The 15,601-nt window shown below is 41.1% G+C and overlaps 2 protein-coding genes and 1 non-coding gene across 5 annotated transcripts in view; 1 reads left to right on the top strand and 2 right to left on the bottom strand.

The window, feature by feature from the left end:
- The window catches only part of LOC123857111 (olfactory receptor 10V1), a 70,379-nt gene that overhangs the window by 19,095 nt on the left and 35,683 nt on the right, over positions 1-15,601 (bottom strand). For 2 of the 3 annotated variants that reach the window (XR_010406840.1, XR_010406841.1), the window contains one exon: positions 7,950-9,182. Coding sequence is in view for 1 of the 3 variants with exons in the window: in XM_064576370.1 (XP_064432440.1) it covers positions 8,237-9,166 (930 nt within the window). In the remaining 2 variants the exon portion in view is untranslated. Of the gene's footprint in view, positions 1-7,622; positions 9,183-15,601 lie in introns of those variants that run through there. The other variant, XM_064576370.1, reaches the window with a different exon arrangement.
- Positions 1-15,601, top strand: part of LOC123857113 (olfactory receptor 10V1-like) — a 71,422-nt gene that overhangs the window by 28,713 nt on the left and 27,108 nt on the right. The window contains exon 8 of the transcript XR_010406835.1: positions 246-5,905. The gene's annotated coding sequence lies outside the window, so the exon portion shown is untranslated. The remainder of the gene's footprint in view (positions 1-245; positions 5,906-15,601) is intronic.
- Positions 2,453-2,556, bottom strand: LOC123858065 (U6 spliceosomal RNA). Its single transcript, XR_006794029.1, has one exon. It is a non-coding gene; the product is annotated as a U6 spliceosomal RNA (small nuclear RNA).

The raw sequence follows: 15,601 nt of genomic DNA, 5'->3' as shown, positions 1-15,601 counted from the left end.
GGGGAGCATGACTCCCTACTCTGTAAGTGTGGGTTGAATATGGTGACTTCCTTCAAAAGAATACGGTATGGAAAAGGAGAAAAGAGAGTAAGTTTACACTGGAGAAACCTGACAAATACTGCCTCTGCCATGTGATCAAAGTCAACATCAACAGTGAAGTCATGTTTACAGTATGTACCCTTGATATAATGTGATGAGAATGACAGTCTACCTCTGCGTCTTTCTTCCAAAAACCTGTAACTCAGACAAATTCAATTTGAAGGACATTCTACAAAATACCTCACCAGGAGTTCTCAAACTGCCACAGTTATCAAATATAAGGAAAGTCTAAGAAACTCACAGCCAAGAAGGACCTAAAGAGACATGATGACTGAATGTAGTGTGGTATCCTTGATGGGATCCTTGAACACTTGGACATTAGGTAAAAAAATAAGGTAATCTGAATAAAGTATGAGCTTTAGTTAGTAATAACATGTCAATGTTGGTGAATTAGTTATGACAAATGTACTATAGTTGTGTTAACAATGGGGGAAATTGAGTGCAGTGTGCACACATTCAGTCTTACCTAAAGTGGATATTCCCCGCTCGGTTACTTCTTATTCCTTCACCATGGTTACTGCCTTCATAGCAACTACTGTAGTCTATCATGATCTTTTTTTATTTGTTTACTGCCTGCCCCTCCCATTAGATTGTAACCTTCACAAGGGCAAAGATCTTCTCTGTTCAGTCTGTTGCGTTCCCACTATGTTGGAGGTTGCTATACATAGTAGATGATTAATAAATAGCTGTTAAATGAATGAAGGAAGGAATTATTGATAGTTGTTACCAAGACTTGAAGGATCATTGCAACTGGAGCAGAACTAACTCATTACTTTATGTTATAAATAAGCCATACTTCATGCATTCTCTAAAGAGAGGTAATAGGGAAAGTATCTTGATCTAGGCTCCATTTCTCTCTCCCTCTCTACCTCTTGTCTCCTTTCTTTCTTTCTTTCTTTCTTTCTTTCTTTCTTTCTTTCTTTCTTTCTTTCTTTCTTTCTTTCTTTCTTTCTTTCTTTCTTCTTTCCTTTCTTTCTTCCCTACTTCCTTCCCTCCCTCCCTTTCTCTCTTTCCTTCCTTCCTTCTTTCTATAATAAAAAGAATAATTTCGCCAAGCATCCTGTGAAGGGTAGCCTGGAGTTTCTTCTTGGAAGGTGTGTAAATAAGGGTGCTAACATGCATTTGTTGTTCATGCTGGGAAGTTCCTCACTTCTCTTCATTTCTTAATTGAGTCAACTGGAAGAAATACATATTATCATGGATGTATACCATAAGAGACTCAGACTTTTGCTATTGAGATGTTGTCACTGAAGCAGAAACACCTAGGTACTATGGGTAAAGAAAGTCTCTGTGCACAGCTGGGGGCCTCCCCACCTCCTGGGATCACTGAAAGCAAGGGTATGACACAGAGGCTGGGAATCCTGAAAGTCACAAAAGAATAGTTGGATGATACACCCTGGGCGTAGTGTGTCATCCTACATGTTTCATGAAGAGCAGTGGTGGACAACTAAGAAGGATGGTACTTTATATGGTCTGTGTTAGTCTTTGAAGTATTTCTGTACTTTGATTGGTGTGTTCAATTTCTTCCATTAGGTTATTTAACCTGTAGTTTTCCAGATGATTTTTTTGACTGCCACCTATTCACTGTGGCAAGTTTTGTGAGATATTCTAAGACATATTAGGTGTGGTCTCTGCCATCAATGAGGTCAGCATCTGACTTGGGAGATAAAACACAAGGGCATGAAATGTGAGTAAGGTCCAATGCGAGACTATCCCTTGAAAGGGATGTTATCGTAGAGGAGGGAGGGACAAGAAAAGTCACACAATGCTTCACGTGGAGGCAAAAACTGAGCTGGCCCTGAATGCATGGCTGTAAATTAAGGATTCATAAATTAATTCAATATTTTTGAGATCTCTAGGCATCAAGCTAATGGAGATAGTTTCTTCCTCCAAAGAGGTCACAGTGTACTTGAGGGAGATAAATAAGGGCACTACAAGTGTTACAGGTGCTGTGATGGAGTTATACACAAGGTACAGAGGGAACACGGGGGATGGTGTGGTCACTTGTCCTCGTGTGGGGGTGGGGAGGGTGGTCAGGAAAGACTATTTAGATGAAGTGTCACTGAGCTGAACAGCTCAATAAAATACAGTTCGTATATGTTACCACAGTTACAATTCTTTTTCTTGTGATGAGAACTTTTAAGATCTCCTCCCTTAGCGACTATCAAATGTACAATACAGTATTGTTAACTATAGTCACCATGTGGTACATTGCATCACCAGGACTTATTATTTCAGAACCGGAAGTTTGTACCTTTTGACCCACTTCACCCTTTTTGGCCAACCCTTCATCCGCTACCTCTGGCAACCATGAATACATTCTCTGTATCTATGAGTTTGGGCTTTTGTTTTTAAAAATATGGAATGCTTCATGAATTTGCATGTCATCCTTGTGCAGGCACCATGCTAATCTCTGTATCGTTCCAGTCTTAGTAAACTGTGCTGTGAAGCAAACACTCATTTCTTTTTTTTTTTTTTTAAAGATTTTATTTATTTATTTAAGACAGAGAGAATGAGAGACAGCATGAGAGGGAGGAGGGTCAGAGGGAGAAGCAGACTCCCTGCCGAGCAGGGAGCCCGATGCGGGACTCGATCCTGGGACTCCAGGATCATGACCTGAGCCGAAGGCAGTCGCTTAACCAACTGAGCCACCCAGGCGCCCCTCATTTCTTTTCAAATAATGAGAAAGTCATATGGCAACATCTGACTTTAAAAAGACCTCAGAATGAAACCACCTTTGGGAGGGTGTGTTTCCCAAGTCAGAGACCCAAAGAACCCCAGCCCTCGGACTTTCTGTCCTACTTGGGAGAAGACAAGGATAACTGCTATCCCATTTTGTCATGCCCACGTTGTTCATTTTCACTTGCTGATTGAGAAGCAGCTAAAATCTATTACTGTGGGGTAAAAGCACCACAGAAACCTGTCCAAGGTGAGGACAAATGGCCCGAGAATTGAATAGAACTCAGGAGAATTAATGAATCAAAGTCAGTGCTCTTAGATATCTTAGATACTAATAAGCTTAATCCTCTTATTTTCTAGATACTGGGACAGAGGCTTGAAGGATGATAGTGACTTTCCCAGCTTACGGCTTCTAGAAACCATGTCTCCATGTCTCTGAATCTCAACCCCATGATGCTTCTTCCAGAGAACTATGGTAGATGCTCTGATGCCCGTTGCAATAACCCATAACTCCTCTCATCTTTCACACCCCCCACAGGTTTCTCAGACATCCTGCTTTCCTCTGTCAGCCCTATCTCCATGTCCTCACCTGATTTGTTTTTCTAGTGTCTTCTGACTCATTTTTTTTTAAAGATTTTATTTGAGAGAGAGAAAGAGAGAGAGAGCACAAGCAAGGAGAGCAGCAGAGGGAGAGGGAGAAGCAGGGCTCCCGCGGAGCAGGGAGCCTGATGTGGGGCTCGATCCCAGGACCCTGGGATCATGACCTGAGCCGAAGGCAGACGCTTAACCAATTGAACCACCCAAGTGCCCCTCACCTTTTCTTCATTATCCTCTTTCCTCTGCTTCTAAACACTGCAATACTGTAAAAGGATGAAAGAAACCTGAGAGTCTGTTTGGGATTTTCTTCTGGGTGTAATTGCAGAGTATGCCTGTCCCTTTGGCTCTTTATTATTATTATTTTTAAGATTTTATTTATTTATTTGTCAGAGAGAGAGCGCGTGCACAAACAGGGGAAGGGGCAGGCAGAGCAGGCAGAGGGAGAAGCAGGCTCCCCGCTGAGCAGGGAGCCCTATGCAGGACTCCATCCCAGGACCCTGGGATCATGACCTGAGACACTTAACAGACTGAGCCACCCAGGCATCCCTGGCTCTTTACTTTTGGAATGAAAAGGAACAGCATCAATAACATCCCCTCTGCAGCAAGTGAGAGTTACAAATTCTCAAAATTTTTCTATGAATGATGGCAGTTTAAAAATACCCTTGTGGGTGCCTGGGTGGTTCAGTTGGTTAAGTGCCTTCGGCTCAGGTCATGGTACCAGGGTCCTGGGATCGAGTCCCACATCAGGCTCCCGGCTCAGCAGGAAGCCTGCTTCTCCCTTTCCCACTCCCCCTGCTTGTGTTCCCTCTCTCGCTGTGTCTCTCTCTCTCTAATAAAGAAATAAAATCTTTAAAAAAATACCCTTGCTAAAATTGGGTTAAATATAGCAAATTATATGATATTCTTTTAATATGCAGTAATAATAGTTACCCACTTCCTTCAGATGGATATTTTATAGTTCCCATTTGTATTTTTTTATTATCTGTAAGTCTTAGGGAACATAGGACTTACCGATATAGAATCAAATAAAGCATTAAAAAATTAGTAATAGCAATAAATGTTTCAAAAAAGTTTTTAATAAGAATGGACATTTATCAGTAGCATTAAAAAAAACCCTGAAAACCAGAAAAAAATTATCTCCAAAGCTAGTCCTGTTCAATTCCACAAATATTTATGGAGTACCACCACTGCTAAACGAGCAGTGAAGGATAAAAATGGTAGAAAAAGGGTAGAACACAATCCTTTCGTATAAAGAACATACAATTTTTTTTTTTAAAGATTTTATTTATTTATTTGAGAGAGAGCCCATGAGAGGGGGGAGGGTCAGAGGGAGAAGCAGGCTCCCCGCCGAGCAGGGAGCCCGATGCGGGACTCGATCCCGGGACTCCAGGATCATGACCTGAGCCGAAGGCAGTCGCTTAACCGACTGAGCCACCCAGGCGCCCCAAGAACATACAATTTTTATGAGCGGCAAGGCACTCTCCCTAGGTGTAATTTATCTCTTCATAGTAAATCAGCTGAGTCTAATAAATGCTAGCCACTGCACTAGGTGCTGGAAATTCAAGAATAAATGGCATATTCTCCATTCCCAAGATACTCACAACTATTGAATGTTTCTTTTCCCATTCAGATGAAGATATAAACGAAATGTATAAACTACCAGTGGGTTTCAAAACAATAAGCCATCTCAATGCGAATCCCTAGTAAAATTCTGGAAACGCGTGATTAAATAAATAATTCGTAGGCATTTTGAAAAGCCTGGTGATTACTAAGAAGAGCCTGTATGAAGTGACCCAAGATAAATCGTGCCAAATACACTTTCCTTTTAAAATAAGGCTTTTCATAACATAATAAAATAATTTTAAAATTTTAAAAACTTTAAAAAAGTAAAATTTATTTGAGAAACAAAAAAAAAATAAGGCTTTTCAATGGTTAGATTTATATCCGTACTGTAATGTATTTTGATTGTATGAAAAGATTTGATAGGCTTTCCATGATATTCTTCTTGGAGAGATGGTTTATTACAGATTGGATGGTGAATTGGTTATTATTATTTTTTTAAGACTTTATTTATTTTTATTTTGAGAGAGAGAGAGAGAGAGAGAGAAACAGCATGAGAGGGGATAGGGTCAGAGGGAGAAGCAGGCTCCCCGCCGAGCCAGGAGCCCGACGCAGGACTCGATCCCAGGACTCCGGGATCATGACCTGAGCCGAAGGCAGTTGCTCAACCAACTGAGCCACCCAGGTGCCCCAAGAATTGGTTATTTTTTGATGCAAAATATACCAGTTCAAACTTAATGACTTACAATATCAATCATTTTCTTGGCCCATGTTTCTGTGGGTCAACATTTTAGGCTCGTTCGGCTGGGTAGTTCTTCTGCCGGAATCACTAATGTGACTGCAATCATCTGGAGGATGGACTGGGGTTGGTCTAGGGAACCTTCTTGATGGCCTATCTCTAGGTGTTATCCTAGCCCCAACATCTTCATGTGACAGTCACAGGGCAGCAAGAGAGGACAGACGCCAAAGGGTAAGTGTAAGCCTCTGCTTGCAATATATTTGCTAATGTCCCATTGGCCAAAGCAAGTCACATAGCCATAGGGGAAGGGGGCGGTGGTCATATTGTGACAATGTACCACCAATGTTATTAATTGAGCATATTTCTAGCTAGTTGGACAATTCCCAAATAGGAGGACTACCATAGATGCTCACTTGTTGTATTTTACCGTGGATATTGGTTAATGATTTGGACAAAGGAAATGAAATATGATTGTAATTTTGACCATGCCACAAAACTATGATGAATAAAATCCTGAGGATGACTGTGGCAATTAAAACAAAACAAAACAAAACAATATATCAGTGTTAAATGAAAAGTCCTACAGGGGCATCTGGGTAGCTCAGTTGGTTAAGTGTCTGACTCTTGATTTCATCTCAGGTCATGATCTCAGGGTGGTGAGATTGAGCCCCTTGTTGGACTCTGTGCTGGGTGTGAAGCCTGCTTAAGAGTCTCTCTCTCCAGGGGCACCTGGGTGGCTCAGTTGTTGAGCGTCTGCCTTCGGCTCAGGTCGTGATCCCGGGGTCCTGGGATCGAGCCCCGCATCGGGCTCCCGGCTCTGCGGGAAGCCTGCTTCTCCCTCTACCACTCCCCCTGCTTGTGTTCCCTCTCTCGCTGTCTCTCTCTGTCAAATAAATAAATAAAATCTTAAAAAAATATATCTTTAAAAAAAAAAAGTCTCTCTCTCTGTCTCCCTCTGTCCTTCCGCCCCCACCCCCACTCATGAGTGCGCTCACTCTCTCTCTCTCTAAAAAAAAAAAAGTCCTACATGTATGTTAGTAAAATAAATTGTGATCAGGCAGAATTGAAAGTCAAATGAAATGATATGGAGATTTTATTTGATACCAAATTTATGAGAGGCTAAAGTGATCAAGGTCAATTGATAGAAATGTAGTTCACAGGTCATGATAAGTAACAGTTCCCCAGAACAAAATATTCTCAGTGCATTGTGTTTATTTCTGGGTGAAAACTTGTAGAAGGATATGGAGCTAGGGAAAATCTAGAAGGTGACTGGTGTGAGAGCATTTAAATATGATCTCCTGGAGAGAAAACTGATGGAGTATTTGCTCTAGAGAAAAGAGGACTAAAGACTTAAGGAAGATACAAAATCTGTCCTAATACTTGGATACTTGGGAGAATTGTCAGGGAGAAGAAAGCTCTAGAGGGTCAAAATAGGATCAGTGGGAGGAAGTTGCTTGTAGATGGACTTTAGCTCAAACTAATGTGTGGTACTTTAACAACCGGAGTTGTCCAACAAGGAATGTGGTGTCTTCCAAGTGAATGATCTCTCTCCTTGGAAGCTCAAGCAGAGTCTGGAACACTGAGATGGTGTAGAAGGGATTCTTGAGGAGTCAAGATTCAATGAGGCCCACTTCTTTTCCCGTATTTTCACTTACTAAATTAAATAACATTTTCCTCCATTATTATTACCCTTTTTATTGCTGGGGTGCTCTTTAAAAGTTATGAACAGAATCATGAGTTTTCATTTTGGTTAACAAAACAAAAACATGTAAAAAAAAGAAAAGAAAAAGTCTCCCTTCCTTTGGCCAACTGCAAAGCCTTCCTTCTTCCCTCCCTCCCTCCCTCCCTCTCTCCCTTCCTTCCTTCCTTCCTTCCTTCCTTCCTTCCTTCCTTCCTTCCTCCCTCCCTCCCTCCCTCCCTCCCTCCCTCCCTCTCTTTCTTTCTTTCTCTTGCCATTCAGGGCCTCCTTGGCCAACATTTTTGTTTGAAGATAGCTTAGTCTTTAGATTTTTAGAAATTTATTTATTATTTATTTTATTTATTATTTTTTAGAGATGGAGAGAGAGAGAGGGAGTGGAGGGGCAGAGAGAGAGGGAGAGAGAGAATCCTAAGTAGGCTCCATGTTGTGGGCTCAGTCTCACAACCCTGAGATCATGACCTGAGCCAAAATCAAGAGTTGGATGCTCAACTGACTGAGCTGCCCAGGTGCCCCTAGATTTTTAAATACTTGTGTTCTCATCCTGGATATATCAAACATGAAGACAATGGTACTTACTATGGGCTACTTGAGATAACCCATATAAAGTGCTTAGTATATAGCAGGTGTCCAATAAGTGTTGATTCTCCTCCATCCAAGCCCAGGACATCAGGCTGCCCTCCATGATACAGCTTTATTTCCATTACACAGTAGCATTCATCTCCTCCGGTGATCCTAGAATAGTGGGCCATGTCTCAGTTTGCTGAGGACATTCCTGGCTCATGCATGTTGTCTCAGCATAGTTATTAATAGCATCCCCATTCACTTTGAGCATCCGATTCCGACAAGCCATGGGATCATCCTACCTAGAACTTCTTCAGTGCCCTCCTTAGGGCATCTTTCAGTTCCTTGTTCCTTATACTGTAGATCAAGGGGTTTAGAATGGGAGTGATGAAGGTGTAGACCACGGACACCACCCGGCCCATCTCAGGAGAGTAGCCGGAACTGGGGGACAAGTATATAAAGCTGGTGCAGCCATACTGCAGGAGGACCACTAAGATGTGAGAGGAGCAGGTAGAGAAGGCTCGGTGGCGCCCTTCCGCTGACCGGATCCGTAGAATGGCTGCCATGATGAAGACGTAGGAGATGAAGATTAATGAGAGGGGGATGCTTAGGATGATGAAGCTGATGATGTACAGGGCAGTCTTGTGAACGTGTGTGTCTGCACAGGCCAGGTGTATGACTGCAGGCATGTCACAGTAGAAGTGGTAGATCTTATTGTTGTTGCAGAATGGGAGATGGAAGATTAAAATAGTCAGAGGCAGTGACAGCAGGAAACCCAGCACCAGAGACCCTACCATCAGCTCCACACACAAGGGCCAGCTCATGATGCGGGTGTATCTTAGAGGGTAACAGATTGCCACAAACCGGTCATAAGCCATGACTGCAAGCAGGACACAATCAGCTCCACCCAAGAAGATGAAGAAAAACATCTGGGTCCCACATCCAGGGATGGAAACAGGAGTTTTGCCCATTGAAAGGAGGTTTGCCAAGGCCAGGGGGGCAATGGCAGATGTATAGAAGATTTCCAGAACTGCCAGGTTAGCCAGGAAGAAGTACATGGGGATGTGGAGGGAGTGGTTGATTTGAACAAGGACTGCAACTGTGGTGTTTCCACTGAGGCTGGTCAGGTACATCACCAGGAAGGCCACAAAAATCCCCACCTGGATCTTAGGGTCAGCGGAGAATGGATGAAAGAAGAACTGAATCTTTGCAGTTGTATTTATTTCTTCCATAGATAATGTATTTGATCTGGATAAAGGAAAGATGACATGCATCTTTAGGCACCTCCCATGCAATATGATGCATTTGTACTCCCCTGTTCAGTGTTAGAGCACTTTCTGAGGTACCTCAGCGATTATGTGCACACACTTTCATGTTAGTGCAGATCATGGAATATTATAATTTACACGTTTGCCACCCCTCACCCTTCCTCCTCTACCCTCAAGTACCAAAGCCCAAGAAATCCTCAGTGGTGGGGATCTGGATGCTCTTTGCTTTGATTTTGGTGCCTAGCACAGTGCCTGATATAGAAAGCTTTCCAAGGAGTATTTGCTGAATGAATTAATGAGTAAAGTCAATTTTTTTTTAAAGATTTTATTTATTTATCTGAGAGAGAGAATGAGAGACAGAGAGCACGAGAGGGAAGAAGGTCAGAGGGAGAAGCAGACCCCCCGCGGAGCAGGGAGCCCGATGCGGGACTCAATCCCGGGACTCCAGGATCATGACCTGAGCCGAAGGCAGTCGCTTAACCAACTGAGCCACCCAGGCGCCCCGAGTAAAGTCAATTTAAGGTTCAAAGTTACAAAATAGATAAAATAGGGTTTTAATTCATTACGTGAAACTTGAAACAAAAACGTCTAAGGAAAGTGTCATTAGATGTATGTTATAATTTTAAGAGAGCTGTGGTACTGGTACACTGATAACACAACACACATCGCAATTTAGCTCAACCCCGAGAGATGTCATTGACTCATCCTGCTTCCTCTCCTTTACCCAATTTGTTCCTAAATACTGATCGTTTGTCCTACAAAAATTTCTCATATCTATTGCTTTGGTCCTTTCCCACTGCCCCAGTCGGTCCTATCTGTTATCTTACATTTAGGTTCTTGTGATAACCTCCTATCTCTTCTCCTGTTTTCCTTCCTCTTTTCCTTCATCGTGCATCCTGCTCTCCATGATCACATTATCCATCTGCTTCAATGCCTTCCTGTTGCTTATATGACAATCTTCGTGCTCCTCTCCTGATTATTCCAGTCTCTCTTGGACCTGACTGAGGCTAATCACACTATGGCCCCAATTATCCCTGTCATGTACCATATGGTCGACTCATTGACCTCTTCTCCATCATTCTCCTTCCTGTTTCACATACTTCTGTTCTCCTTCCAGTGAGAAATTTCATCTTCTCTCTTTTGCCTAAGACAAATCCTGCCCAACTTTCAAATTCTAGGTCATGTTCCTCTTTTATGACATCTTCCCAGGCCACTCCAGTTTAAATCTCTCTCTCCTTTCTCTGAAATTCTGTGTTGCTCAGAGTGTTATGATTTTATTTTTTTTATTTTTTATCCTTTTTTAGATTTTATTTGAGAGACAGAGACAGAGATAGTGAGAGAGAGAGCACAAGTGGGGAGGAGAGGGAGAAGCAGGCTCCCCACAGAGCAGGGAGCCCGATGCGGGACTCAATCCCAGGACCCTGGGATCATGACCTGAGCCGAAGGCAGACGCTTAACGACTGAGCCACCCAGGCGCCCCTTGACCACAGAGCTCTTATGCTTAATCTAGGTTCATACTATACCGCCTCCCTCGATACTGCTTCATATTTCCTAAGTAGCTTCGTTATTTGATGATATTTCAGCCATAGGTAGAACTCTAGATGGTCTATGGTAAAAAGAGCACCTAAGATCTGAGACCAAAAATGTTAGATTACACTATTTTCAGACTTGAGAGGCATAATTACGATCTAGACTATTGTTTTATCTAGTAAATGCTGCCCCTAACAATGCAACAAAAAGAATATCCCTTATTTCTTGTTTCTTAAAAGATTTATTTATTTATTTGAGAGAGAGAAAGAGAGAGAGAGAGTGAGAGAGCATGAGCGGGAAGGGCAGAGGGAGAGGGAGAGAGAATCTTAGCAGACTCCGTGCTGAGCGTGGATCCGCATGCGGGGCTCTATCTCATGATCCTGAGATCAAGACCCTGAAGATCACGACCTGAGCTGAAACCAAGAGTTAGATGCTTAACTGACTGCACCACCTAGGTGCCCCTCCGTTTCTTCTTTTATAAGGAGCAGGGAGAAAGGGTTTGGTTAAAAACTATGATATTTGGGTGAAGATGGAGGGAGACTGGCTTAATTCATCCTTCATGAGAGAGAGCGGGAACAAAGAGAAGGTTCTCTGTGACCCAGGACCCAGTGTCCTGAGTGATGCCCAAAGAGTTTTCATAGGAGCCTACAGTTTTAATCTCCTGCTTTCTGGTGGGTAAGAGTCTAGTCCCCAAACCAACACAGTTGTTTTGGGTTGAACCAAACCTATGAAGGTGATACAAATGAATAAGTCATTTCATAAGGACACTAGAGATGAAAAGTCCCAATGGTGCTGTCTGCTCATTTTTCTTTCTCAGTTACCACCTCCTTTGGCACAGGAAGTCCACCCAACCTCTTGGGCATAAGTCCACCTAACTTCAAAGCACTTGTGTCTAAATGCAGTGCGTGGGCTACATTGGCTTCATTTTATTACAAGGTCTAGAAAAGGGAAGAGGAAATCAAATGTAGAGAAATACTATGAAAACCAGCGTTCTGAATAAGAAATCCAAGTACCACATTATCCAGCATATTATCTAACTATTCTCTTCATTTCTTTATGGAAAAGTTCCCCACTCATTGTGATCTCTTCATTGCGACAAGATGAAGATTTAAGTTCTATCTGGAAGCTATATCAACTTTAGGTTATATCAAGTGCTTTTGTTATTGCAAAGAAGAAACCAAGTAGACACGTTTCAAAAGATGGTCTGGAGCTTTCAGATATTCCTTCTATATGATGTCAAAATATTGAAGCAAATGTTGGACATCGTGCAAACAAATAACTGAATGCTTTGCTGACAATTCTTTATATAAATCTGGAGTGATGGTGTGGGGTTGTTTGGATCTGTTCATGCTTCCTAAACCAGAATGTGTATATTCTAGAGTCGTCAGGGAACAAAACTGTGTCCAGGACAAAATGAAGTCCCAGGATCAACACGGTGCAGTTTTGTTAAAAGGTCAATTTTAACTTGAAGGTTTTAGGAAAATTATTTCATATAAAAAAGTGGAGATATATACATAAGAGGAAGATCTGCATGAATTTGGGGGGATAAAAACATAATATTTCCAAGAGATTTCTTACTCCCAATTGTTCACCAAGTCCTTAATATAAATTGTCTCTCATGCTGATTAATTAGTACTTAAGTAGAAAAGTTTTAGATGTACTGATTTAGACCATGGATTGGCTATTACTCAATGAAAAATAATTTTCCAAACTTCCCAAATATACAATCCTGATTTGGATCAGCTCCTCCCTTATTATTCCAAAGAAAACAACTAAAGTAGTGGTCAACATTTTCTAAGATAAGTATGGCTCAGAGAAAACTCCCAGGGGATAGCTAGTCTTTGGAAAGATGGTTTATCATCTCCTGAGACTGTTTACCATCATGCAATGAAGAACATGGCTCCATGAGTTCTTTGTCCTTCATGTAATTCCTGTCCAAGTTGACTAGTGGCCACAGAAGGTCACAGATGCCCACAGAATCAGAGCTCCCCCAGGTTATTGGGTCCGTCTCTTCTAAAGAGATTGCCTTACTTGTCCAAGGTTGCACAAGTGGGTCATTTTTTAATACATCATTTAAATATACAAGGTACTGTAGGGGATGCAAAGATGATTCAGATGCCATCTCCTCTGTGGAGTTGCAGGGACAAGGCTGTTGGCCAGATTTTCCCTTATTCTTGTTCTTTTTAAAACTCTTGAATCCTATCTTCCCTTGTCAGTTTTGCTCAATTTAAATTGTAGACAACATTTATAACAAGGGGAGAAAAGGTAGTTAAAAAGTGGTCTTTTAACTAAGTTTGGTTATACAACCAAACAATCTTAGGACAATGCATATGTAAAAAAAGCATATAATTTGGGGGAGATGATGCTTCCAAGAAAGATGGTAGAAAGTAAGCTATGTTGGAATAAATGACGTGTACTCAAATTCCAGCTTTGCTACTCACTAGTTTTGTGATCTTGCTAAGTCACTTGCCCTCTCTAAGACCCCATTGTTCAGAATAACACCTCACTTCTTTACAAGGTTGTTGTGAGGTGAAAATGAAACGATGTCTGTACAAGAACCTACTGGAATGCCTGGCACATATTGACTGCTCAGTAAAGTATATTGATTCATTGATTCCTTCCATTATCTATCTTGAGACTGAAAAAGATTTAAATTGCTGAGTGGGTGGAATGCCTGGCAGGTCTACCTGATATTTTCTGGGAAAGATTTTATGTCACATCTGGTTCCACTTCTAGTTTCTTATGTCCCCTTATATTGCAGAATCCCTCTTTAAATAGAATGAAGAATGACCACTGGCTCATAGATTAGTTGTTACAGTTAAAAGAGAGTTTATATAAAAATGCCTTGACTTTAGGTATATCTGGCCTAATTGACCTACATGGCATATCTATTAGCACAAAGGTGGACTCACCTGAAGAGGAAGATAAAATCTTAACTTGGGAGTGTTGATAGTGAGAGGAATAGAGAAGGAAGAACAATGTTATAACCATCATTCTAGGGCAAAAGCCCTGTTTGTAGCACAGGTATTTGTGGCTTTTGGAGATACTCATACCAGCTGTAAGGTCTATTCATACCTATTCAAAGAAAATGTTCCAACATCCGCTGTATCCAAACAAAAGATGTATTTGTCCTTACAAGACATTCTTGAATAACATTTTCTATATGTTTGAATATATATGAATTTCATACGTGAATTATGAATTCATAAATATCACTCATAAAATGAAATCCAAATTTCGTATACATCTATATATCTGAAGAGACTCCTTACTTTCCAGAAGAGACTTCTGTGAGAGAAGGAGCCCCAGTGTGGTATCGCTTTACTGCTAACACGTTGAATCATATGGAATTTGTTTCTGAAAGCCAATAATGGTAGCATACAGGCAATTCCACATGGTTCAACATAATACTTTTATAAACATATTTTGAATACGTCAAATGAAATATTCAGGCATTCGACAAAAAGCTATCCTCCTACTGCATACCAGTGGGTAACATTTATTGGGCACTCGTATGCTGTGCTAATCATTTTACAGGCATCATTTCACATAAGTGGTCCTTTTCAACAGCTCAACAGCCAATATTCAACATGTTCCTCTATTGTCCATATTTTTTAGCTGAGGAAATTCAGTCTTCTGGGTTTGATTGATTTGCCCAGCTGTTAAATGGCAAAGTAGCACTTAATTCCTAGGTCAGTTTAGAAGCAAGTCTAAACTCCTACCATTCAAATAAACTGTATCATCACTGAGCAATGCACTATGTGTAAAGCTGAATGATAGGTGTCCTAGAGAGAAAAAAATTTAAAATTCTAATTGTCTCTTATCAACAAAACTATTTCATTAGAAAATGATGTGCCACAAGCCTTTCTCAGTTCATTGCAAAGTCAGTGCTCAGTCCCCTAATTTATGATCTCTCTCTTTCCTTTTTGTTTCTTCTTTCCTACCTCTTCACCAACTACCCATTTAATCAACAATATTTATTTTAATAAATCCTTTAAAAATATTTGTTAAGGCTCTACTCTATGCAAGGCATAGCTTGAGTGTCCAGGAGAAGAAGGAAAAGTGTAGAGAATGAGAGAAGCCAATGTTCAGAGAGCTCAACATTGAGAGCAATAAAAATAGTAAAATTCCAATTCATTTAAGTACTTTATATAAAAGGACAACATGCCAGGGGAGCACAAGCATATCATATCTCTTTTTGGCAATAATGTTTTTTGAAAAATTGCATGTAATTAGGATTACTTTTGAATGCATAAGGGGGATCCTTGATGTGAAGGAACCTTCTAGTCATTCCTTTTATAATAGATGTTTCCTTCTTTTTCAGCTTCTGTAAGTTTGAAGTTTGCAATGATGGATATTTTTAAACTAGAAAAAGCCTTAAAAGTACTGACATCTGTATGTTTCAATGCTAGTTAGCAATGACCTCTTAATCTGATGTAGAGTAAGATTCCTTGACCACTTTGGACAGAACCTCCTTCTTGCCATTCATCAGTTGGAAGAGCATGAATTTTACAGTATGCATTCTTGAGTTCCCCTTAAACCGTCTGGTATAAAACATTGGTTCTGAGTAGGAACTGGACTTTGACTCTTTCTGTGAAAATTTCCATCCTTAGTTTCTCTTCCCTGGCCAGCGCCTACCACAAGGCTTGGCCTAGTTACAAGCTAGGGATTTTCCTAATCTTCTCAAATCTGGAGTCCGGGAAGAGATTCTTACCTTATACTGGACTCATGTGGACTGCAAGCCATTGCAGATTTACTTGGATCCTTCGCTAAACACTGAGGACCCTGGAGTCTGCCCCTAGGTCCTTCTGTCCTCAGAAGATCCCTGGGCAGGTATACTGACCACTTCTAGATTCACATGTCTCGCTG

The sequence above is a fragment of the Mirounga angustirostris genome, unplaced genomic scaffold (assembly GCF_029215605.1).
Source record: "Mirounga angustirostris isolate CCGP_5_RB_7025 unplaced genomic scaffold, mMirAng1.0.hap1 SCAF_13, whole genome shotgun sequence".
Lineage (NCBI taxonomy): Eukaryota > Metazoa > Chordata > Mammalia > Carnivora > Phocidae > Mirounga > Mirounga angustirostris.
This window is presented reverse-complemented; position numbering and strand designations above follow the sequence as displayed.